The sequence below is a fragment of the Macrotis lagotis genome, chromosome 1 (assembly GCF_037893015.1).
Source record: "Macrotis lagotis isolate mMagLag1 chromosome 1, bilby.v1.9.chrom.fasta, whole genome shotgun sequence".
Taxonomy (NCBI): Eukaryota; Metazoa; Chordata; class Mammalia; order Peramelemorphia; family Peramelidae; genus Macrotis; species Macrotis lagotis.
The window spans coordinates 719,821,605-719,846,270 of record NC_133658.1 but is presented as its reverse complement, the minus strand read 5'-3'; the positions used below and the strand labels follow the sequence as shown (position 1 = coordinate 719,846,270).

Here is a 24,666-nt window from a genome sequence, read left to right as displayed (position 1 = left end):
GTTAAATTTACCCTTTCTTCCTTTGAAAGAAGCTGTAAGAGGAACTGATCAGATTATGAAGGTAAACCTAACTGACCCTCTCTGATAAATGAACCTTTATCCTAAGATTATTTTCTTTTTTGTCACCAACTATTCCCAGAATTATCTTTTTCTTTGAGCAAGAAAGACATTTAATGCTTCAGTTGAGCTTTAAGGTTACCATATATCTACATTATATTTCATTTTTAAGGGAAAATACCTAACTCGTTGTTGCCGAGGAAATTCCAAAGCATGGGAAGCCAGGTAATGAAGTTAGGTAAAATTTTATGCATAATATATGTATACATATATTCATTTCTAGTTATTAATGTACCCACATGCCTTTAGCAGAACTAAAGAGCTAAATCTTTACTAAGTGGTATAAAAATGACATGACAAAATTAAGCTAAAACATGGTTACTTTTTTATTTAAAGAAAAAAATGATATCTTAATAAATACTGCAGGAACATTAACCAAACAAACATACAAAGTGACTTCAACATTTAAAAAATGTAATGAATGTTCTGTTTTATAACAGTTATAACTTATTTTCTTTGTACAATATTTAAATACAGAAAGCACTTGCCAGCTATTTTTGTAATACTGCCCAAAGCATAATGCTGCATCAATCAAAGCATATTATGTGGGTAAAACATCTGTATTTTGTGGGAAATGACTGGAATGGTATTTCTTGCAGAGACAAAACAAAGTGCTTGTAAGACATAGAACCAAGTGTTGTAATTACCTTAATCTCCTATCCTGCCACATTTTAATGGGAACACAGCTTTAACACTTCAAAAATGAAGTATCATCATTGGAAAGAATGCTCGTTTTCAACAAGCGCCAATAACGAACAGGTCAAGTCTATCCTTCTTCTTTGAAAGAAGCTCTAAGAGAAACTGGCCAGAAAACATCTGCAAACTGTTTGAGAGGTTGATTTATTTTCACCTGACATGAGAAATAGGTCCACAAAAAAGGGACTTGGCTGAATCGGGTTACTACAGATTCAGCACTCCCTCTCTAGATATGTACATGCTTGTCCTACAGAATTGATGCTATATCCAGTTTCCACTTGGGAGCCTTTAAAGCTCTACTGTACTTCTGGCTCCTTCTCCTATGAATGTTATTGGAAGAAAATGAAATAAGTAATACTCAAGGGTTATTAAATATGGCCATTTTGGAGGTTATCCATGTACCAATCCAACAACCGACCATGGTGACTTGAATTTGTACTCATTCAAATTCAAAGAACTTTGCTTATAATCTGTGCTTTTCTGCTATCACTCCTTCACGCCATACATAATCTGGTTAAAACTACCTAAGATTTCTTTTCCCCCTGGATCCTTCCATAACCACAATTCACAGAAGTTTGTATATAATTTTGCAGTTTCATCTATGATGACACAACCCTACAATGTATTTTCTAAACAGGGCACAAAAGGAAAACTCAGCATATTACCACTTTTCAAATGACAATCACATTGATGAACAGAAACAGAAGACTGAATAATAACTGGCAGACTCTTTCTACTTGGTCTATTCCATCTCTTGGGCTAGTCTGCAGGCCTTGAAAAACTGCAAAAGGTTTTCTTCTCGACTATCTTGTTCAGTTATCTCAGGAAGGCAACATTTCAAAGCCTCATACAACGTTTCCTCTCGATACCCCATGGGTCTTGATATAATTTCCATTTTAATGATGAGCTGGGAGGAAATTAGATCACATCCTCTGGAAAACTAAACTCTAAGGTCACAGTGCCAGTTCCCCAGTGAGAAGGGTGTATTAATATTTTTAAAAGGAGATTAAAACATTTAAAAATTAAATCAAATGCAGATAGCCATGAATAGATTGTTAAGAAAAAAAAGCAAGCACCAGACAGGGTGTGATTTTTCTTCTTGGAGGTATTCACTCCCCTCCTCATCTATTTCTAGGACAATTGAAGCTCTCCTTTTTTTTTTTGTTTTTTTTGGCATATCTTCCAAGTCACATTTTCAAGCTCTTCAAAATCTTCTCTTCCCACCACTTGGTCTACATGCTGAACCCTTAAGTACAGTATCCCACAAAAGATGAAGAATATCCTTTAAAATGGTCGCTAAGCCTCCATCATATACCATTTTGGCTGCGTACTCCATTCGATCTTCACCTTTTCTCATTGGATTTTCTTGTCCTCATTATAGAAATCCAATGCATTCACATTACAGTGCAACTCTTTGCTTTGTCCTTTCGTAAGTCTGTAGCAACTGTGGATAGTTCTGGTCTGCCAGGCATATGTGAAATCCGCTTTGTTGCCCTTTGTGATTTGTTTCGCTTAACATTTTTATTTGTCTTATTTACACATGCCAAGGTGGCAACATGGAAAATGTCTCTTACACTGTTTTCTGACTGTAAGGCCGAACATTCAATATAAGTAGCCGCTCCGATTTGTTTAGCCATATTTGCACCCTGTAAAGAAAAGAAAAGATATTTCAGTCAACAGCAAGACTTTCGGGAAAAGTCATGGTATTCTCTCTCTCTTTTGCTGCCTATAAAATAGAAAGATCACAAATAATTTATAATATATTTAAATAATTTTTGTCAGATATCCTAGGGAAAAGTATCATTCTAATTGGAATATCTGCGCTCAGGACTTCAGCCAATTATTCAAACAATTATTCAATCCAATTATTCAAACAATGTTAACTGAGCACTGTGTTAGGGTATCCCATGGACCATCAATGAATTAGGACAACTAAAATCAAACAATCAAGGACTTGATCTAAGATGATTCAAAGAAACAAAGGTCCAAGAAGGAAGTGATTCACCATTATTATCAACAGCAAGAGTAAATAGTTATTGAACTAGTGACAAGTCTCCCAGGTCACAGTAAAACAGATTGAGAGATATTACCTCACTGCCTAGACAATCCTGATCAAAGAAGAATAGTGATCTGAATCCCTCAAACACATAACAGTTTTCCACTTGACTTTGGAAACTGAAATATGATCCCTATTCTAAGACCATCACTTCCCCTGGATTAATAGATTGTTAGAACTAGAGAGAACTTTAGAAATTATTTAGTCCAAACTTCCAACCATACAGTTGAAGGAAAAGTTGAACAAAGTAGGCAAGTAAATTGCCAGAGGTCTTACTAGATGGTAGCTCTTAGTAGAACCAGGATTCAGAGCCCAAGACTCAACTTATCCTTTGCTCTGACCAGTTTTGCTTTGTTGGAATAGATGGGAATGACAGCAATCAACTGAACAGATAGAAGCCAACCAGAGTGGGAGGTGGAACTGATGTCAACTTTTTAATGGCAAAAAGTCAATGTGGAAGAACATAGTACTATAGGGACCTCACACATGTGAGGTCATAGCTTCTTTGAACATCATGCTTTGAAATGTAAAGTGTGTTTCTAAAGGTAGGCATCCTCACCAATGTGTACAGATGGTAAGCACACACACACACACACACACACACACACACACACACACACACATATATACATATATATATATATATATATATATATATATATATATATATATATGTATATATATCCAGGCCAACTTTTCAAATGTTCCTAGCTTTGCTAATCTAATACACAATCTGCTTTCAAGAAAAGAAAGATCAAGGAGAACAGAGAGTGGTTATAGTGTTGAATGCTAAGTAAAGTTCAAAATGCTTCAAGATAAAATCATTTAGTACCTGGATTTCCCAAAGAAACAACTGTTAAAACAGCTTCTCCTAGTTCACTCTCTGTTAGAATACCTATGGAATATGATCCTCTAAAACAGTCTTTTATGGAGAACTCTAGTTTAATAACAAAGGATTTTTTACCAGTTTATTTCATCACTAACTATAAAGCAAGATTAACCCTCTTAAAGGGTATTATTGAGTCTGAGAGGATACTAGCTTAAATACAAAGATCTCACCCAGTGAGAAGTACAGATACTTATGGAGACAGAAAACAAGGGACTATGTATGTTGTGAAGCACTATCAGATAGCACATAGAATGAATACAATCTTTGAATTACAATTCATTCTTTCTACGTCTGCCTTATGCTGTGTATACATACACACACACACACACACACACACACACACACACACACACACACACACACATATATATATATATGTATAAGAATATTCAAGTTTAAAAGGTTAACTTAAGTCACTTAGGAATTCATTACAAACAAGGACTTTTTTTTTCTTTGTTAGGGGAAAAAAAATTCTTTCCTCCAAGACCTGGAGTTACTTAGGCAATATTTTAAGCAATTTTTTCCCATTTGGAGGAAATAGTTATTTAAGTGGTAAAGTGAATAGAGCACTAGTTATGAAATCAATAAGATCTGAGTTCAAATCCTGCCTCAAATACTTGTTAGCTATGCAACCCTGGACCTCTGAAAATCTCTCACTCTTTATTTCCTCATCTATAAAATGAGGCCTTGGGACTCAATAACCTCTAAAATTCCTCCCAGTATTAAACCTATGATCCTTTGCTTCTAAAATGAGTAATGTTAAGGTCAAAAGACAAAAATGATAAACACGTCTTAATCAGTTTTTTTCCCAGTCATGTCTAACTCTTCTTTATCCCATTTGGTGTTTTCTTTGCAAAGAGAATGAAATGGTTTACCATTTTTCTTCTCCAACTCATTTTATAAACAAGAAAACTGAGGCAAAAGGCTTAAGTGACTTGCTCAGGGTCACATAGCTACTAATATTGAAGCCAAATCTGAACTCGAGTCTTCCTGACTTCAATTCTGGTATACTATCCATTGTGTCATTTTAGCTCTCCTTGAGTCTTATAACAAGTTCAGATGACAAGAGTTACTTCAGGACACACAGTACTCCTTCAAATCTTTGTAATAGAAAGTTTATTTTGATTGGAGGTGATCCCTGTCAGTAGGAAGCATCTACCAGCAGTTTTGCATTCAAAAAGGGAGATATAGTTATTTTTAACCACATTCATAATCAGATGGACAGTATACATACCTGATCATAAGATACTGGTGTTTGCCTGTGATTTGAAAGTTCCACTAATGTACTAACATCTGTGCGAAGATCAGACTTGCAGCCAACCAGCAGCATCTTGGTATTAGGACAAAACTCCTGGATTTCACCTTTCCACTGTAAAAGTGATGGTTAAAACATTAGGAAGGTGTTAGCATACTTAAAGGACACCATAAATTTGTTGGCAGACAATACAAGTGAGTCTCCCTTTTTTGTTCACAGTTAAAAAAATGTTTCCTTTGGGATAAGGAAGTGAATTTGTCTTAAGTTTCTAGATAAAGTACTTTAAACTTCTAAGGATTTAGGGCTAGGAAGGACTTCAGAGGACAGGTTGTTCAAATTCATTTTACAGAGGAGAGAGAGCAAGCCATTTGTGCTCAGGCTCACAAAGGTAAGAAGTGGCTGGGCTAGGATGGGAATTTAGATCCTCAGACTGCAAATGATTTGTTTTTTGAAAGTAGATATAATTATATTACAAACTGCTAATGCATATTGTTATCTATTCTGTCTCTCCATGATTCATCATCTGCTCATAGAGTAGGAGATATATTATTGGATTTGTCAGATATTAAGCACTTTTTTAAAAAAATATCAAATTACGAACAGATATAACAGGAAGATAAAAGAAAAGCACTCACCAATGCCTAAATTTCCAAATATTTTAAGCCACTATCTCCTAGGTCACAAGTTAATTTCTAGAAGGAGATTCAAGCCTTGCAGTATCAGCTAGGTCATAGAATTCAATCTCTCACCTCTGACATCTATCTCATCTATCCCAAATGCTGTTAAGATAGTCCCAAGCTTGAGGGAATCAACCAATTACTCATTCTTAGTCCATGCTTCATAGTGATGACTCAGTGAACAAACTCACTTAGAAATGCAACTTTTTTAGTGTGGTGGGAAGAACACTGAATAAGAAATCAATAAGCCTGGTTTTTAAGTTTCAACTCTGACTTTCAATGTGACCTCGGGCAAATGGACTTCTCTGGTCATTCTATAAAATGTAAGTCTTACTTTCAGTGGTTTTTAAGAGTCCCTTCAGTTCTATGAATTTATGACTCCATTTTAAATTTAATTAATAATTTAATCTATGAATTTAGGGTTCCTTTTTTTGGCAATACTTCAAGGATATGATTTCATTCACATGGATACTCTGTCATCTGAGGCAAACTGCTATCCTTTCACATCTTAGCAGATGGTTTTCACGAATTCTTTAGCCAAAAAAAAATAAAAACCCACCAACCTTCTGGTGATAAGCCTCTTAGAACTTAGCTACCCTGGTCCCAGGTGACAGAACTATGGTTTATCTTATAGGTTATGCTTTCAAGTCTGATGGGATAGGTCAAAATTGACACCCCACTTATAGAGTCTTCTGGAAGCTGAGGTCACCTCCGTACTAGAGTAAGGCATTGCAGTAGTGACAAGATTAGTCACTCCTTTAAAAAACACACACACACACACAAAAAAAAAAAAAAACCCTGCTTCATAAATCATGCAGAGCAGAGCCGCCTGCATTGGCAGTTGCTTGGCAAAAAATACCTCATTTCTTAGTTTGTTTGTCTTGGCCAAGTCAAAAGTAAACAGGGACTACCCCTAGGGACAAAGTCCTTATGTCTGCATGGTTTATCTTCTCAGTCCCTAGTCTCTTCCTTTTTGCATTCTTTTCCCCATTCAATGGCAGCCCCTCCCTACCCCTTCAGATACCCACTGCCTTCCATTCCTCTGCCACCTCTTCCCTAATAACAGGAAAAGCTGCTGATAGGATCAAATATGATTGCAGACTGACTGGTTACACTTTAAGTGAACTTCATTCACATAACTTTTTTTGTTCTTTTAATCTCTGAAAAAAGAGGCCTCTCTCATTATCTCTAATTGCAAATTTTTCTAGCAGCCAGCACAGTGTCTGACCCATAGGCTTAATAAGCACTTACTAAATTATTGATAAAAGAATTTCAGATATCAGATAAAACAGGGATGGGAAGACTGTGAGTAAACAATATTTGAAAGTGGTTCTAAACTAGGTAGGCGCTAGGTCATGCTTTCTATACACAGATATGTCCCCCACAGGAGGATGACAGGGGAGAATGATTGAGGCTGCTAGAAATCTCTTCCTTATTTGTGGAAGGTAACTTCAACCCTGCACCATCAGCTTCTGCCACTGAAAACCTGATAACTTAACAGGGTCCCAGTTGAAACTATAACCTGGGCCCCATAAATCCAACTTTTTCATTAAGACTTCCAAATTCATAGGATCTCAAGATTATGGAACTAGAAATGATCTCACATTTCGATATAATCCTAACCTTTCATTTTATACATGAGGAGAGAGGCACCCCCCCCCCCCAAATTAAGTGTCTTATCCAACTTCACACAAATAATAGGTGTGAGAAAGGGAATTTGTACTCTGGTATCCTGATTCCAAATCCTATATTCTTTTCATTGTACCAAGTTACTTACAACATTATTGATGGGCTTTGGTTTATGATATTTTAATTCATTTTTATACTAGAATTTACCACATATTATCTCAATTATTTTCTCCATGGGTTATAAATTGTCTAATCAAAATATTTTGTCAACTATTCTTTGTCAATAGTTTCCTGAAAGCACTATGGTGCCTGAATGAGGTCAACTTATAGATTTAAAAACTAAGGAGAAAAAAAAAAACTTACAATTAACAATAATTCCTATTTCTCTATAAAATGTAATTACCAAATCTAAACCAGGATATTAGCCTTTGTTGGTATTAGTTCTTTAGTTGAACTTCTATTGATGTCATAAGGCATTGAAATGTGTTCAAATTTTTCAAATACTTACCTTTTTTAGGACACTGTCAAGAGTCTCTGGTCTACTGATGTCAAAACAGATCAATACAGCATCAGAATCAGGATAGGAAAGGGGCCGGACATTGTCATAATAAGGTGATCCTACAGAAGAATGATGATATTTTTAATTTAATTTAGAAGATTAAGACATCTCTTCATAGACATGGATTTACTTTGTCCACATAGAGTGAATCCCTTGAGTATCCAACTATATTTGCTTCCAACCAAAATAAATTTCCTAAATTAGTGGTAATACTGGCTCCCACCTCTGCATCATATTTAGATAGATGCCACACATAAACACACAAACACACACACACACACACACAGAGAAATTGTATCAGTAGCCCATTTTTAAGATTTTCAAGCATTAGCTCCTACTTATATATGTAATTCTTCAAAATGACTTAATAAAAGACTATGAGCTAGAAGGAACTCCTCACTCCACCTCCTGATTTTACAATGAGAAACTGACTCCCAATGAAGTTGAGCTACTTTCTCAGTCATACAAGTAGTAGTAAAATGGCAGCATTAGATTTTGAAATTAATTTCTTTAAATACAAATCCATCACTCTTTATCCATTGTGCTACAGATCAAAGGCAGTGGGACAAGAGCACTGTATCAAAAAAAAAAAAAAAATTAAAGGGAAAAAGGCAGGTACCTAAAAATAACAGCTCAAAGTTATGTCTTTTTATGGTTTGCAAAGTATTTAATAGGCATTGGCTTATTTCTGTGAAGTACACTTTTTTTTTTTCATTTTAAAGATTTGGAAACTTAAGAACAAAAAAAAGCAAGATTCAAAAGCAAGTCTTCTGAATACTAAGTCCAGTTATCTTTTCATTATACATCTTCTATTCCATCACCATTATTTCTTTTGTGGCTCTAAAAAATACTAATACTAAAAATGTGGCACAGGTTTTGGATGACCCCACCTCTTAGTAGATGGAAGGTATGAAAAAACTTCTCTAAGGGAAAGTCAGTAGAGAATGGATGGAGATCCTTTCCTAGGCTCCAAAAGGAGAGAGGTTGCAGAGGTTAAAGAGCATTTAAGTATATGATAAGTTTACTTGTGGATAAGTGTGTGTGGTAAAACCTTTAGTTTAGCTTTTAGAGGTAGAACTTATTATTTGAAAAATCAAGGGGGCAGCTAGGTGGCACAGTGGATAGAGCACCAGCCCTGGAGTCAGGAGTGCCTGAGGTCAAATCTGACCTCAGACACTTAATAATTACCTAGCTGTGTAGCTTTGGGCAAGCCACTTAACCCCATTGTCTAGCAAAAAACCTAAAATAAGTAAATAAAAATAAAATGAGAAAAAATATATAAAAAAAAGAAAAAGAAAAAAATAAATTTCATAGGACCAATGGTCTCTCTATGTCACCCGGCATTCAATCTTAGACAGTAGTATTGTAGGCTGATTGAGGCAACTGAGGTAAAGCCATCATACAGTATTAGAAATATCAAGAAATGCCACTCTGAATTAACAAACTATTATTTTAACCATTAAAACACTCATACCCCTTAAAAAGTATTTTTAAAAATATTCTTAAAGAACCCAAGAAATGGAAATTTCTATAAGGGCAATATTATGAATTATTTTCAATGCAAAATTAAATGAAATAGGGAGCAGCTGGGTGGCACAGTGGATAGAACACTGGCCCTGGACTCAAGAGGTCCTGAGTTCAAATCTTACTTCAGACATTTAATGACTATCTAGTTGTGTGACCTTGGGCAAGCCACTTAACCCCATTGCTTTGCAAAACCCCTCCCCCAAAAAGAAACATTTCTAATTTGTTACTTATCAGTTCTGACATGCTGATGTTTTTCAGAAGTACATATATTTTAAATCCCAATACTGAGTTTGAAAATTCAAGTTAGTATATAGGAATTTAATTGCTATGTATATATATATATATATAGATAGATAGATAGATAGATAGATAGATAAATAGATAGATAGATAGATATAGATATATAAATTCAAAGCCCAAGTATTTATCACTTTTAAAGTTACAAAGCTTCTCAAGTTGTATTGTTTCAAAGTGAAATGTAATTTGACATTATTTTAGCATAAAAAATATACATTTGATGAATAAAAAGTTAAGGATAAAGTTCAAGGTAAACATGATTCTATTTAATAATCAAGAATTGATTCTTTTTTTTTTTTAGGTTTTTTGCAAGGCAAATGGGGTTAAGTGGCTTGCCCAAGGCCACACAGCTAGGTAATTATTAAGTGTCTGAGACCAGATTTGAAGCCAGGTACTCCTGACTCCAGAGCCGATACTTTATCCACTACGCCACCTAGCCACCCGGAGGATTGATTCTACTTAATAGTTGTTATAAAACTGAAAGCCTTCCCCCTAGTACTTTAGATAGTCTCATTTATCATGTCAAACTTGCAGATGGTACAAAGGAAGTAGAGAGTACAAATGCAAGTGAAGTAGATAGTATAATTATTCCTATCCCCATTTTACAGAAAAGGGCAACTAAGGAAACAAATAGATCAGAAGCAGGATTTGAACCCAGATCTCTCCTGAAACTAAATGGGGCATCATACTTACAATTTGAAAATTATAAGGGTCTTTGTTATCTGAGCTCTGTGTATAAATCTGCTAAATCTAAGAGTCACATGGAAAAATTCAACTATTCCAATTGCTTCACTGAAATAGCTTAGGGCCAACTGGGTGCCTATGAAGCAAGAGGAAAAGGAATGTACCAAAGACAAAAGAACAAGAGTGTGAACAAGTGAGGAGAAATCAAGCCAACAGTATGTAGAGTCCATAGTTATTTCAATCTCTAGTCAGAAAAGGGTGACCTGATGCAGCAGGATTTGAGATCTCCTGAAGGTCAATAAAGGGTCTTTTACATAATGCATCTGAGAATAAGAACACCTCTAAAACTAGGTGTTAGTCATGCACCTATTAAGATTGAGAATAATAATTAGTCTAATAAGGAAATAACACAATGATTTAGAAAGTTTTGAGCTCTGAGCTAATGGCTCCTGACCAAATCAAAAAAATCAAGCCTCTAATGCTTGCAGGCCTTCTTATCCATTTCCTCATTTTGACTTTTAGATTTAACTTTTTTCTGTCATTGTACTTTTCCTATTTCTGGGTTTAAAAGCTAATTTTTATAATACTTTTATTATAATTAGTTGCTAATTGCTTTGCAATAATTTCAAATTTTGTAGCAAAAATATACCATTTTCAAAATGAGTATCAGTATGTCCTTCCTCCTTAACACATATAATTATTTCTCTTAAGACATTCCCTAAAGTCCCCAAACTCTTAAAGACATTCCTAACTACTCATAATTAGATTTTGGAACAGCCTACCAAGAAAATTATGTAAATCCACTTTTTAAATCTACTAGATTCTCTTTATTGGACATAGCTATCATTTAAAAAAAAGTCAGTCATCTCTCTAGAAAGATTCTAGCTTCAGCTCTACCTGGAAGGGCAGGATCTTTATGAATTCTTTCAAAAACCCCAAAACTATTAAACTATTCCAACCCTATTCTTTCCTTGCCCTCTTCCCCTACCAAAAAAAAATTCAGACATCAACTTCAAATTTACTGTAAAGTCAACGTTACATAAGAAATAGCACTGGAGGGTGGCTAGGTGGCACAGTGGATAAAGCACTGGCCCTGGAGTCAGGAGTACCCAAGTTCAAATCCATCCTCAGACACTTAATAATTACCTAGCTGTGTGGCCTTGGGCAAGTCACTCAACCCCACTGCTATGCAAAAAAACAAAGAAATAACACTGGATTTGAAGTCAGAAAGATCAGGGTTCCCATCACTCCTCTGGCAATACTTATATGATCCTGGTAAAGTCACTTATCTTTCTTCAGCCTCAATTCCTCTTCTGTAATATGAAGGTATTTCCAACTTTCCATCAATAATGTTGTGCATAAAGCCATTTTGACAAAAACCTTATCCCTTTGTGTTGTTAAATCATCTCCCTCTCCCTAATCCTCCTCTCTAAGTAAAAACTAGAAAAAGTGATTTCTTTTGTGACTTTATTACAAGTTTACTGCTCATAGTGAGCTCTAGTCAAAAAGGAAATCTTTTCTGTTAGTGCTGGCAGATCCAAAGAGCTTCCAAGATTTAGACTTTGACTGTCTTTCCAATAAGCAAGAATCTTGAAGGTAACTCAGATTATTAGGAAGTTTTTGAATAGCTGTAATTTTGTTTTGTTTGTTTTTAATTAAACACGACTAAATGCCAAACATTGGGCTAAGTGCTTTTAAAATCAGAAATATCATGGGGCAGCTAGGTGGCACAGTGGATAGAGCACCAGCCCGGGAGTACTCAAGTACTCCTGAGTCCAAATCCAGCCTCAGACACTTAATAATTAACCTAACTGTGTGGCCTTGGGCAAGCCACTTAACTCCATTGCCTTGCAAAAACCTAAAAAAAAAGAAACCTAAAAAAATTTCAAATATCATTTGATCTTCTGAACAACAATGAAGTATTATTAGCCCCATTTTACAAATGAGGAAACAGAGACAGAGAGAGTTTAAGTGGCATGTCTAGGGGTCATATATCTAGTTTGAAAGGAGATCTGGATTTAGATCTTCCTGACTATAGATCCAGTGTTCTCTATCCATTACTTAATTTTAAGTTATAAGAACTTGAATTTACTTTAGCACATTAAGGTTGACAAAGTACTTGAAATGCATTTATCTCATTTGAGCCTCACAATTACCTTGTAAATTAAGTACCAAAGTTACTATTATCACTAGTTTACAGAAGAGGAACCTGACACTGAAAGATTAAGTAAACTGTCCATGTTCACACAACAACCTGTTAAGTGTCTGTGGTAGAATTTGAATCCAGACTTTTCATAAAAGCATCTTAACTGTGTTCAAGGAAAATAAAGAACTTTTATCATGGAAAAATTTCTACATGAAATTATTTTGTAACACTATTTCCTTGTGCTAAGAAAACCTGCTTCTTACTGAGTAAAAGATCATGCAAATTACTGAATTTGCTTCTTCTATATTTTTTCATGTTAGGAGCTGTATATGTTAAGAGACATATATGCCCCGCCTAATAATAATAGCTAGATGAAAGGAAATATACAATACAAATAAACCCACAAAAATCCATTTAGCTAAACTAAACTCCCTTAGAAATACTGTTTCCCTTGAAAGTTGATGTTACACAAAGGAAGCAAAAGAACTATGAGACTGCATGTTTTAATCACTACACACTTGTTAGCTAGCTCACAGTGCGAAGAAAAACTAAGGATTCCAGGCATTCTCTTGTGAAGTGAGAAGTAACATCTGGAGGAGAGAACCTTACCAAACTAGGTATCCAAAGGTAATCTGTTGGAAAAGCTTCCCTTCAGCAGAAAGGCAGTGAAGGAAAAATCTTACCATCAATGTCAAGTCCCATATTAGGTGGGGGAGGGGGGAGGGAGGGGGGAGTTAGTAGTGGTGGTGGTGGTAACTTTTTGCAGATGTTTATGTCATCTTTTAAAAACATCTAGGATACATTTAGAGCAGGATACAACAGCAGAAAGCAAGCTAAAAAATTCAGTATGACTTATGAGTTCTGTTTCCTAAACACTTGAGGCAGAAATAAAGTCCATTTTTATCATCTTAAGTGTCTGTCTTGGGCTGCAAATGAGATTGTCCTTTTTTCCAGTACTTACTTTCATGAACGAAAAGTTTCATTTTTTTTATCCTATTACTTCTCTTAGAGTGATATAATTTTTTTAAATTAAATTTTACTACTATAATCCTTTCATTTTAAACCATAAGTCTTTCAAATGGAATCACACCATCAACTTTCCCCTTCCCAAATACTAAATTACCAAATATTTTAAAAATAGATAAATTAACTGAAGAGTCTGCTTGGGGGTAGGGGTGATAGGTACAGTGGCATTTTTTTTTCTTTCATCGGTCAACTGAGTGACAGTCCTTGGAACTTGGCACCCACGAGTAGACAATCAGAAAAGGTTTTTTGAAAGTTCATAAACATCTGACTGTCTTTGTCTTTAAGATCATTAATTCTGGGTGAGAGCAAAATTTCCAACCCAAGAATAGTCACAAAGTGCCTCACCCTGAAACTAATTCTTCAGACACATACCTGTCTGCTTAAGTCACAGCTTCTCAAAGATAGAACAGACCATATATGTACATAATTAAATGTATATATACACACAGATTCCAGCCCAAAAGGGAGGCTTTGTAGATTCACTTACCATACCAGTTACAAACATTTTGAAACTTTAATAAAGATTGCTAATGTATGCTCTTCTAATGCAAAAACCTGGGTTTTATAGTGAGTGATTTTCTTACAACTTTAAGGAATTTAAAGTAAGAGATCTAAAAGTAGGACACTTGCATATTTCAGTTTGGGGTAAAGAGCAAGAAAGCATTTGTATTGGATTTTACTGAGTAACAACTAACATGTGTGACTGTGTTATAAGATTTGACCTGTTATAAGATACCATTTCATCACGCCATCACTGATCTAGATGAAAGCTTCAGATTATCAAGAATCTTAAGAATGCACATTAAGTCTACCCAGACCATTTGGATCTGACTCAATAAAAGAATCTGTTCAATGACTCCCCCTGCCCTCTTCCCTCAGTCCCACCAAGCTGGTCTATACTTTTGAAAAAGTGCCAAGAAGGAAAGCAAGCAAATAAATAATACTCACTAAAGCTTTCCATAAAGCATTTTTGTTTGTTTCCCTCCCATAAAACTAGATTGACAGAAATTATGTGCAGATTACTTTTTGAAAGATACCATAAAATGGACTGAACACTATTATTTCAAAGGCAAAACAAAGTTCTTATAGAATTTTGTAGCCTTTATTCAAAGTATGAAATTTCTAAAATCAATCTAATTTTGCTAATGAAAAACCTAACAAAAATTCTCATTTATATATGAGAAAAAGCTATATCATCATAATAGAAATAAAAAAGCTAATCGTGTTAATGTGGAACCAGCCTTGGATCTTTCTATTCATTATAATTTTTAGTAGAAGATCACTTTGAAGTCTAGTTTAAGTGAATGACTTTCAAGAACCTGCTTATCCATCCTCAGGGCCTCTTGAGAATTATATAGTCAAGTCCAACTTCCCCATACCACCTAAATAATGTGTCCATTTCATTGAACAGAGCACCTTGAGGACATTTAAAAAGCATTTCAATAGAAGAATTGGCTGTTCCATAGGGACTGTGACTACTGTTACCAATCAATGATAGCACAGAGCCATCTGAAGGGCATTACAAACTGACTTTGGAATAACTGTTTCATTTCACATACACCCCTAAACAGCCATGAACTAATCTGGGCAGCTATTGGTCCTTAGTGTCACATCTACATGTAAAATAACTGGATTAATGAGTAAACATCTGGTTAATTTAAGTAGCATCAATATGGCCAATCTGGATACCTTATTTGAGAAGGCAACTACTACAAACAGATAGGAAAGGATTCAGTTCCCAAGTGGGGTTAAAAATGAATCTGAAAAAAAAAATCTGAGTCTCTAGAGACCAGCAAGTATAATTGAACTTTCCTGGCCAATCAGAAGCTTCAGTGGGGAAACCTTCTTATATGATCTGATGCATCTGTTAGCAGATATAATTGGGAAGCCAAGTGCTGTCATCCTGTGGAAACTGAGCAAGATAAGATCTGTCCTGTATCAACCTATCTCATTTACAGGCCCAGGTAGACTGAACCTAAGCCCTAGGGTAAAGCTTGATTTGGAGATTGATGCTTCACATACCATTACCAACCTTTTGATATGTCTAGTTCTTTCCTAGGCTTTTCCCAAGCCTTTAACTTTATACCCTGCATTAACTATGATAAACTCTTATTCTTCTTTACCATTACCTAAACAGTCTCTCTCTTCCATATTTCCATTGCCAAAAACTAGCCTTCCTCTCAACATTATTTTATTTTAGCAAAAATAATGCCCAAGCTTGCAGAAAAAGGGAGAGTGTTTTAACATGTCCAGTCTTTAAGACATTTATCGATTTGCAATTATAAACAAACAAAAAGGAGCAACTAGGTGGTACAGAGGATGCTGGATCTGGAGTCATGAAGACCTTTGTCAAAATCCAGTCTAGATACTTACTAGTTGTGTGACCCTGAACAAATCCCTTAACCCTGCCTCATCTGTCATTTACTTCTGAAGAAGTAAGTTACAAACTGCTCCAGTATCTTTGCCAAGAAAACCCCAAATGGGGTGAAACAGTGAGACATGACTGAACAAACAAACAAAAATGGAAGGAAGAGAAGCTTCTGAAATAATTGTGCTGTATTTGGATAAGCATTGGACTGAAAGCTTGAAAACCTTGCTTCTAGTCCCAACTCATTTACCATATTAGTGTGTAACTTTGGATGTCATCCTTTCTACAACTTAGTTTTTTTTTTTAATCTGTAGAATGGGGAAGGGGGGGATATACCTTCCAACTTTCACATTTCATATATATGTGTGTGTGTGTGTGTGTGTGTGTGTGTATCAATCCAAAAATTTTTAATGTGGTAAGTATTTTGGTTTTCATATGACTGGAATAAGTAATTTACACATTATACTATGATAACAGTGACATACAAAAGGATATCTAACATCTAATTTCCTGAAGATAGCTTATCCCACATATCAAAAATAAAACATTTTATTACTGTGTTTTTAGGAGATTTCAATAAAGAGAAAAAAGGTTATCAACATTCATCATGATATAGTAGAAATTTCTCTGGATGAGAAAACCAAGGGATGTGGGTTCAAATCCTGACTCTGCTATTTATTACTTACAGGATAAGTTTCTGGTTCTGTCTCCTTATTTGAAGGGGTTGGATTAGATCTATGAGGATTCCTCCATTTCAAAATTCAACCTGTCAAAATCCTAACCATTCTTAAGGATTGGCTTAATCCTTTTTGCCTCATGAAATCTCAGTATACTCAGAGCTAAAGTGGCCCTCCTCTGCTCTGAACTGGAAAGCACTGATTGACCTTATCATTCACAAAACAATTAATCTAACAGTTCCTCAACATTGCTATGTGAGGTAACTTTTCATTAATTTATGAAAGTCTTCAATTTATTCTTTTATATTTCCCACAATGCCTAACAAGACTCCTGAACATAGTATCAACTCAATAAATATTGGTTGATTTGATAACCACTCTACATTTCTACCCAGATGTTCTACACATTGTGCATATACATTCAAATCATAGTAAAGTTAATTTGTTTTGAAACCTCTAAGGCTTTTCTGGATTTAATTATATGCTAATCTCTAACACTGGAGTAACATTTCTGGCCTGGTTGAGAAATATTTCATTAGAGTGCTTGTCACAAAGTCCATACTTCAAATTCAATGTATAAACCACAAATAGTGACTGTAAACTGACAGGCAGAAATTCTTTTGAAAAATATTTTCCTAATATAAAATGGAAAATGTGTAATTAATTGCCTAAATGCCCCATATATAGACTTTTATAGAAAGTTTTTAAAATGCTAATGATTTTCAGAAAAATTGCAAAAATTGTTAACTTAAGTATACATAAGCTAAACAAAGCTTGTATGACATTAATATTTTGAACAATTTTTGAAAGATAATGCCTTGAAGATTCTCCACTAGTCACATGATTTTCATTTAAAATTATCACCCTTAGCCAAAATGTGAATTACTTTTGCTAGCTTAAAAAATGTCATGAAGTACTTTGGAAAACAACTTGTAATTAATATGTAATATTATTGGTACAAGTTGCTTAGTTCTCTGGTGTCTCTATTTTATATCAGTAGGCATTTAGAACATGCCATGAATTAGCTCACTGTAGCAAGTGTGAAGCCTTTAGAAGCATTGGAAATTGTATGCCAAACTCTTGTCTAACAACTCTAGAAAAAAAAAAGTATAGCTACTTAAACTAATAATGATTGTAAAGCACTGCTCTGTGTAGTACCAACTGGATCCTTAAAACCATCTTGTGCAAAGATTAACAACCCTATTTTATAAGGTGAAAAGATATTGGCAAATATGATTTGCCCAAAGTTATCCAACTACTAAATGACAGAGTAAAGTCACAGAAATTTAATGGTATTTCTGGTTTCAAATCCAGTGCTTGCTCTGCTTTACAAAATAGATTCATATTTATAACACAAACCCATTTTCTATAGAAATTTCATTGAACTTGGAAGCTATTTAAATTATGGATCAGTTATAAGATGGTTTTATCTATTATCCAGGGAAAAAGAAATATTGTATGCTAAAATCCTGAGTATCATGTACTTCAAGAGCTCCTGCTAAAATGCTCTATTTCCAAGGAACTAAGGGTCAGTCAGTCTTGGGTATGTTCTGCTTATCTAACTGGATTTGCCCTTAAAGGGTACTGGACACTCACTGTCTTAAATTCTCTCCTGCAAAATTCAATTAGAAAACATTTTTTTCTTACCATTGGAAATGGATCCACTGGACAGCCTTGGTATACAAATAAAAAATAGTAATATTACAACTTTAGCATGCTAAGTGAAATCCATTTTATTTAATAAAGCTCAAAACAGTGATTCCCCCACCCCCAACCTGACTGGGTCAGGTCCAATGATTCCTATTCTTTCTGACCAAAAATATAATCCAAATACCCTATAGTTCCACCTTCTTTTCATTCTCATTTCAGATTCTCCCCCTCCCCCTGCCTTTTCCAAATGATATTTGTGCATGGCTGGGGGTTGGGGTGGGAGGGGGGAGGAAAGGAGAATAGCTGAGTGGTATATAGAGTTAATTTTGAAAAGTTTTAAAGTAACTAAATCTAAGGCATTCAGAGGCTGTTTACCTTTTCTTATTTTGAATCAAGTTGACAACAATTGTAATAAGCAAATATAATCCAGAGGCACCAAAGATGTACATTTATTTTTATAATCAGAAACAAACCAATGTTCTTAGCGGCTAAGAAAGTGTCAAACATTTGTCACAAAATAATCCTTTTCAAACATTTGTTGTGAAAAGTTTGAAAAGAAATACAAAATACTAAAGTTACTTCAGATGAATGCTTCCTGATGCAATGATTTCAGGTTGAATGCAATGACCTGTAACAATGTTCATTCTACCTATGAATGACAAACTTGTTTTGTGGGATATCTATTCTAAGAATTGCAGCACAGCTTGATGACTCTATGTTATTAAATGACTTATTTTTTCTACCTGGAGGTTAAGTACTCTTCTTTTTTAAAAAATAAATTTATTTATTATTCTAACTATATTTAAAGATAGTTCAACATTCACTTTTTTGTAAGATTTTGAGTTCCATATTTTTCTCCCTCACTCCCTTTCCTCTCCCCTCCCCCGACAGCTAGTAATTTGATCTGTTACACAATAAAACTTTTCAATTTATATGCTAGTTTTAATTAATCCCATTTTCCTCTTGTGAATTTTTTTTCTATAGATCTAAATTCCATCTAGAACTTCAGTGCTAACTCCTTCATTTCAGTTGATATGAAAGCTAAACACACATGAGCTTTGTGCTTCATTGAATAAAAATACAGATCTCATTCCAGGTGATTATCTTTAATTTAATGAAAGGCAATGTTTATAAAGTTGCCAACCTAATGTAGTTTCTTTGTGCACTGATTATTCAATTTCTAAGCAGCAACAAACACCAGGGAAATCTAATCTATTTAGTCACTCTATGAATAAGTAAATATGAACATTGATAAAATTTGTATGTTGGTTCAAAGTCTAAAAAATGGAATTCTCAGTTCTAAATTTTACTAGTCTTCATGTGTGGAATACATATACATATGCATGTATATTTCAAATATCATATACATATATACATACACACACACACACACACACACACACACACACACATGTCTTCCCTACACCCTGGAAATAAATCTGCTTATTTCACTCTTTTTCTTTGGAAATAGAGAAGCAAAAACTCCTTTGATTCTACAGTAGATCCAAAAGAATCAACAGTGACAGTCTCTTAGATTGACTTTAAATAGAAACCTTTCCCTCTTCTAAGAAGCCAAGTTAGTTGCATTCCTAAGATTCCCTGAGTCTGGTGCAAAAGCACATTGTTGACTTTTAAGGACAGAATTTCCAGCACTGAGAGGTGTCCCACAAAATCTAAAAGTTGAAGCCAAGCAATTGTCCTAATGAAGAAGGTACCCTGGCTAACCTCTCTGATTTGCAAACTATCTTTCAATGGATTCTTATTCTTTGCTCCTTATTAGTTTATTGTCCTTGGTGACCTTGGAACAAAGGGGTGGAGGAAAATAATCATGATAGGTACCACTAAAATAGTTTGTCCAGGAAAAAGCATTGGACCTGATATGAAAACACCTAGGTACAAGTCCTTGCTGGACCATTTATTGGTTATGGATCAATCTTCTTCCTTGAGCATATCTCTAAATCTATTAAAAATGGTGAGGTTGAAAATAATCTCTAATAGTAGAACTTGTGCACTTGATTTAATAGGAAGAGAAAAGCAAACAAAAATCTCAGATCTTAGAGAACAGTATATAACCTAGTTATTATAACTTTAGAGGAGTAAACCTACTTCTGACTCAATAGCCATGGGACTACAAGGAAGGTACTTAACTACTCCAAACTTCAGTTTCTTTAAGTATAAAATGAGAATTACATCTGTGGTGCCAATCTGTCAAGGTTACTGTCAGGATCAAATTAGATAATGTATAGTCTCAAAGTACTAGGTAAAAGTTAACTGTTATTATAATGATGATGATGATAAAATCCCTTCTTATCCAATTCTAAAATCCTATGAATAATGTGATCTCTAAAATCCTTTTAAACACTAGCATTGTATGGGGGCTAGAAGTGAAGGTGTCTTGTCAAGGGTAAATTATCCTTCATCAGAATGATTTTCCCACACATTAGGCGTGGCAAAATTCATAGGGATAGGAACATTTCCTTGGTATAGGTGACTTTCCATGAGGAAATTCATTCTACCATTGTAGGTATGCATCTTCTTTTACAACCTGAAGCCTTAAAGTGAACTGCATGGAGCCTAGAGAAGTTTAGAATGTATAAGAGGCAGGTCTTAAGTCTCAACCTTCCGGCCCCAGGCCAACTCTGTCCATTTCTGTAATTTTTATGGAATCATAAGAGCTCGTAGGAAGCTCAAGAGACAAGAACAGGATTTCTAGGTTAAAAGCCCGGAAGACAATTCTAAGAAGATACTAGATACGATAAAATTGAGAAAAAGAAAAAGAAAGAAAAATACACTCCTCTCTTAATGGCCTGACAAACCTCCACATCTCTTGCTGCTTTCTGGCTATCTGATCCAGACTGGAGTGGAATTCCCCAAGGAGAAAGAAGGCAGTGTGGTCTCAGCCCCTCCCTCCCCTCTGCTGGCCCCCTCAGCACATGGTGAGGCGTTGTGAAGCGCCTAGCTCTCCAAGTGGAAAATGAAAAGCTGCCCATCTGGGCTGGGATTGATTGTAGCAAAAGCGGAGTCTGGCACGGACTGCAGCTGAGAGAAGCTTTTAGGGAAAGGGGACTAGACTTTGCCTCCTCTCCCCCACTGTGCATGCGCGGGCTTTATCACGGCTGGGAGCCGGGGGGGGGGGGGCTTTCTCTGTCCCTTTCTTGTCCTGAGTATTCTGGTTCACATGGAGGATCGGGGCTGCCAACGAGGGTCTACTGACAGACGGCTTCAGAAAGAAGCGGTCTCCAAGGCTTACCCCTCAGGGTAGCCCCGACAAATATCCCACAGGGGCAGATCCTTCATGCCCGCACTTGTCTCCTAGCTAAGTCTCCACTTCAGCTTCCCATCCAGCCAGATTCTCGTGCCAGTTCAGTTTGGATCCCGACCTCCCAGGTACCCACTCTTACTTCAGTTCCTTCCTGCTCCCCGGCTTCCACTCCCCCCGCTTGCTTCCAGTTCTCAGCATCCCCAGTTTAGGACGACCCCCACCCCCGCCCCCGGTCCAGCCCCAGGTGCTCCAACGGACTGGGAGACTCCAACCCTCCGCATCCTGCTAGAGTGGCAGAGAAGGGTGCTTGGGGCTCAGACTAAGCTACCTCCAGATCGCCACCACCCTCTGCTCTGCCCCCTGAAGCGTCCAGGAATCACTTGCCCCAAATATCCAAGTACTTTCCGTTCTTTTGCTTCTTCCCATTCGAGAACGGCCCCTAAAGCTAGTTCTTTACGCTCCTCACTCTGAAAACCACTACAAGGGGCTGAGGGCGAGAGGGCAGCAAACCAGTTCTGAATCCAGCTGTCCCCTGTGAAAACTGATTCCTATCAAAAGAATCACTCCAATAATTCAAACAGAACGTAAAGATGGCACAGTTTTGGCAGCGAGTAATCTATCTATCTATAGATAGATAGATGATATATAGATGGATAGCCACAGATAGATAGATAGATAGATAGATAGATAGATAGATAGATAGATAGATAGATAGATAGATAGATGATCTCTTAGTCCAGGGCTCGGAGAGCCTGGAGCGGGCTTCATGCTTTGCACCTTATTCCGGGTTCCAAAGCAGTCCCTAAAAGGAGGGAAACCCTCTAGTGGCTGTTCTCTCTCCCTCCCCCCCACTATTCTGTTCCCGGCACCTCGTAGTTGTACAACCGCCTGCACATACTTTCCTGTCATCGTCACGAATACCAGAGATTGCCTGCGCTCATGTTACTTTCTGGTAGGTTAGGATTCCGCACGTAACCGCGCCTATTGGGGGATTTTCCTTCTCCCATAAGCACCACCACCTTCCCCGGTTTTCCCTCTCACCCTCCTAGAAAGCCAGCAAGTTGGAGAGAGATGCGCCCAGGTTCACAATTGGGAACTCGCTGCCGTTTGTCTCTCCAGGTTCCAAGACGCCTTCCCCTCCCCCCCCCATCCGCTCTAGGGTGTGTGTGGGGAAATTGGGTCAAAAATCGCCCTCAAATAGATCACCCCCAAGCCTAAGGATGCGAGATCCCAGCAGGTCTGAGAATGCTTGGGTGACTTCAGGGACAGGGAAAAGCCCACCGCCATCCTTTTTCTTCTCCCCCAATATCTCCATTCTGCATTCCTCCTCCCCCAAGCCCTTATCTTCCTCCCTACCCAGAAATAAAAGGCGTTTGTTGCGGAATTGAATTCATCCCGACCGGAATGCGGGGATTACTCAAGGAGGAAAAACTTCAAGGAGGCACTGTGGCTTGCGGGGGAGAAGAGGGGGAAGGGGAGCATGCCGGAGGGCGCGCTGACCTCAGGGGTCCGTGGCACTGGCCCAGCTCCTGCCTAGGGCACATAAATGGCCCAATCTCAAACCCAGCCCTCCCCGGCCCCAGGCACCCCAGCCCCTAAGATAAAGCAACAAACCCAGTTTCTTTTCTTACCCGAAGTGTCCCACAGGCTCAGCTCTATCCTTTGTGTGTCAATCTCAAAACTGGCCGTGTAATTCTCAAACACTGTGGGGACATAATTCTGGAGGAGCACACGGAGGGCACAGGGAGGCAACGGGGGGGGGGGGGGGGAGACACCAAGGAGAAGAACACAGGGTTATCTTAAAAGGCATGACACCAACGAAACCCCCCCCCTACCCCTCTAAAAGAAAACCCAAGCTACCCAACAGGCACCGAACACGAGGAACTAAACAGCTCCCTCACTTTACCCCCCCATCCCCAAACCCCAAGACTGATCGTCCTCCTCCCCGGTCAAAATCACCCCGACCTCACAGCAGCCTAATGCTAGCATCTTCTCTCTAGTTGAAAGACAAGTTTTAATAGCAAGGAGATTAATCAGCAGGCTTCTTCCAGCCCCATTGCCTTTCCCCTTTCTCGGGATCTTACAAGAAAGGGTGAAGGAAAGGGGAGACTAAGGAAGTTTGGACATGGGACCCAAAAAAACCCCCAAATTACCCCACTGGTTTCTAACTACTCCCTCCCGGACAGTGGCCAGGAAAGCTAGACTTACCTCGGGAAAGCAGTCCTTAGCAAACACATGAAGCAGTGCCGTTTTCCCACACTGGCTATCTCCAACTACCACTATTTTGCATTTCACGTTCTGATTAGGATCCATCATAGATTTACTGTTTAATTTCTGACTGGCTCTTCTCTCCTTCATTGATCTTGCCTTATTTTCTCTTGGAAAGAAATCTTCTTTTAAGAGAAAAAATGTATAGAAATCTTTTGCAAAAAAAAAAATAATTAAAAATTATAAATGAAGCGGATGACCAGAACCCCTGAAGCGCACTGGCGGTTGTGGAGTGGAAAAGGTTGATGACTCCCCTTGAAACAAGTTTTAGATCCGGGATTCCACACCTCGCTTCCCAGTCCAATTCGGATCAGAAGGCTTTGTTTCACGCGTTCTGCCTGGCTTTATATGCGGCGTCTTCCAATCCTGTTCTTTCTCAATGAGAGAAAGAAAATGATCCGCCTCCTCCCCTTTTATGGAGCATGGGAGAGTGCGGAGGCTCCTTGCCAGTGGAAAAACTGTATCCCGTGCGCCCTCTAGGGGAACTGCCTAGAATCCATTTCAAGGCCAGACTCCCGAGTTTGGAGAGAAATCCTTTGTAGTGGATTATTCCAGTAAGAGGCAAACTGTCTACTAATTACAGCCCGTGCGTGCCTCTGGGAACAAACAGTGAGAACAGGATCCCTAGATACCCAGTTACTTCCTGAATAGGTGTCAACACGAATTTCCTCTTTGGAAGAGAAGCTACCTTATAAAAAACTCACTATTTTTTTTTTTTGAGAAGTGAAAAGAAAGACATCTCGTTCCCCCAAGGTGTTAGTGTTAAAGCCCTACTCCTAAAGCCTGCTACCAGGATGCTTTGCTTTCAAAAACTTCTTGAAAAGGCATACACACACACATACATAATTTGAGATTTGTACATGTTGTATATGGCATATACACA

General features: G+C 37.2%; 1 protein-coding gene across 1 annotated transcript; it reads right to left on the bottom strand.

Moving 5' to 3' along the window:
* Nucleotides 1-407: 407 nt before the first annotated feature.
* Nucleotides 408-24,151, bottom strand: RND3 (Rho family GTPase 3). The gene is made up of 5 exons (XM_074216016.1): nucleotides 23,724-24,151; nucleotides 23,147-23,234; nucleotides 7,828-7,937; nucleotides 4,993-5,127; nucleotides 408-2,459 (listed from the first exon to the last, which is right to left on the bottom strand). The coding sequence occupies exons 1-5, from the start codon at nucleotides 23,871-23,873 to the stop codon at nucleotides 2,208-2,210; spliced, it is 735 nt and encodes a 244-aa protein (XP_074072117.1). The 5' UTR covers nucleotides 23,874-24,151; the 3' UTR covers nucleotides 408-2,207.
* Between the last annotated feature and the right edge of the window lie 515 nt (nucleotides 24,152-24,666).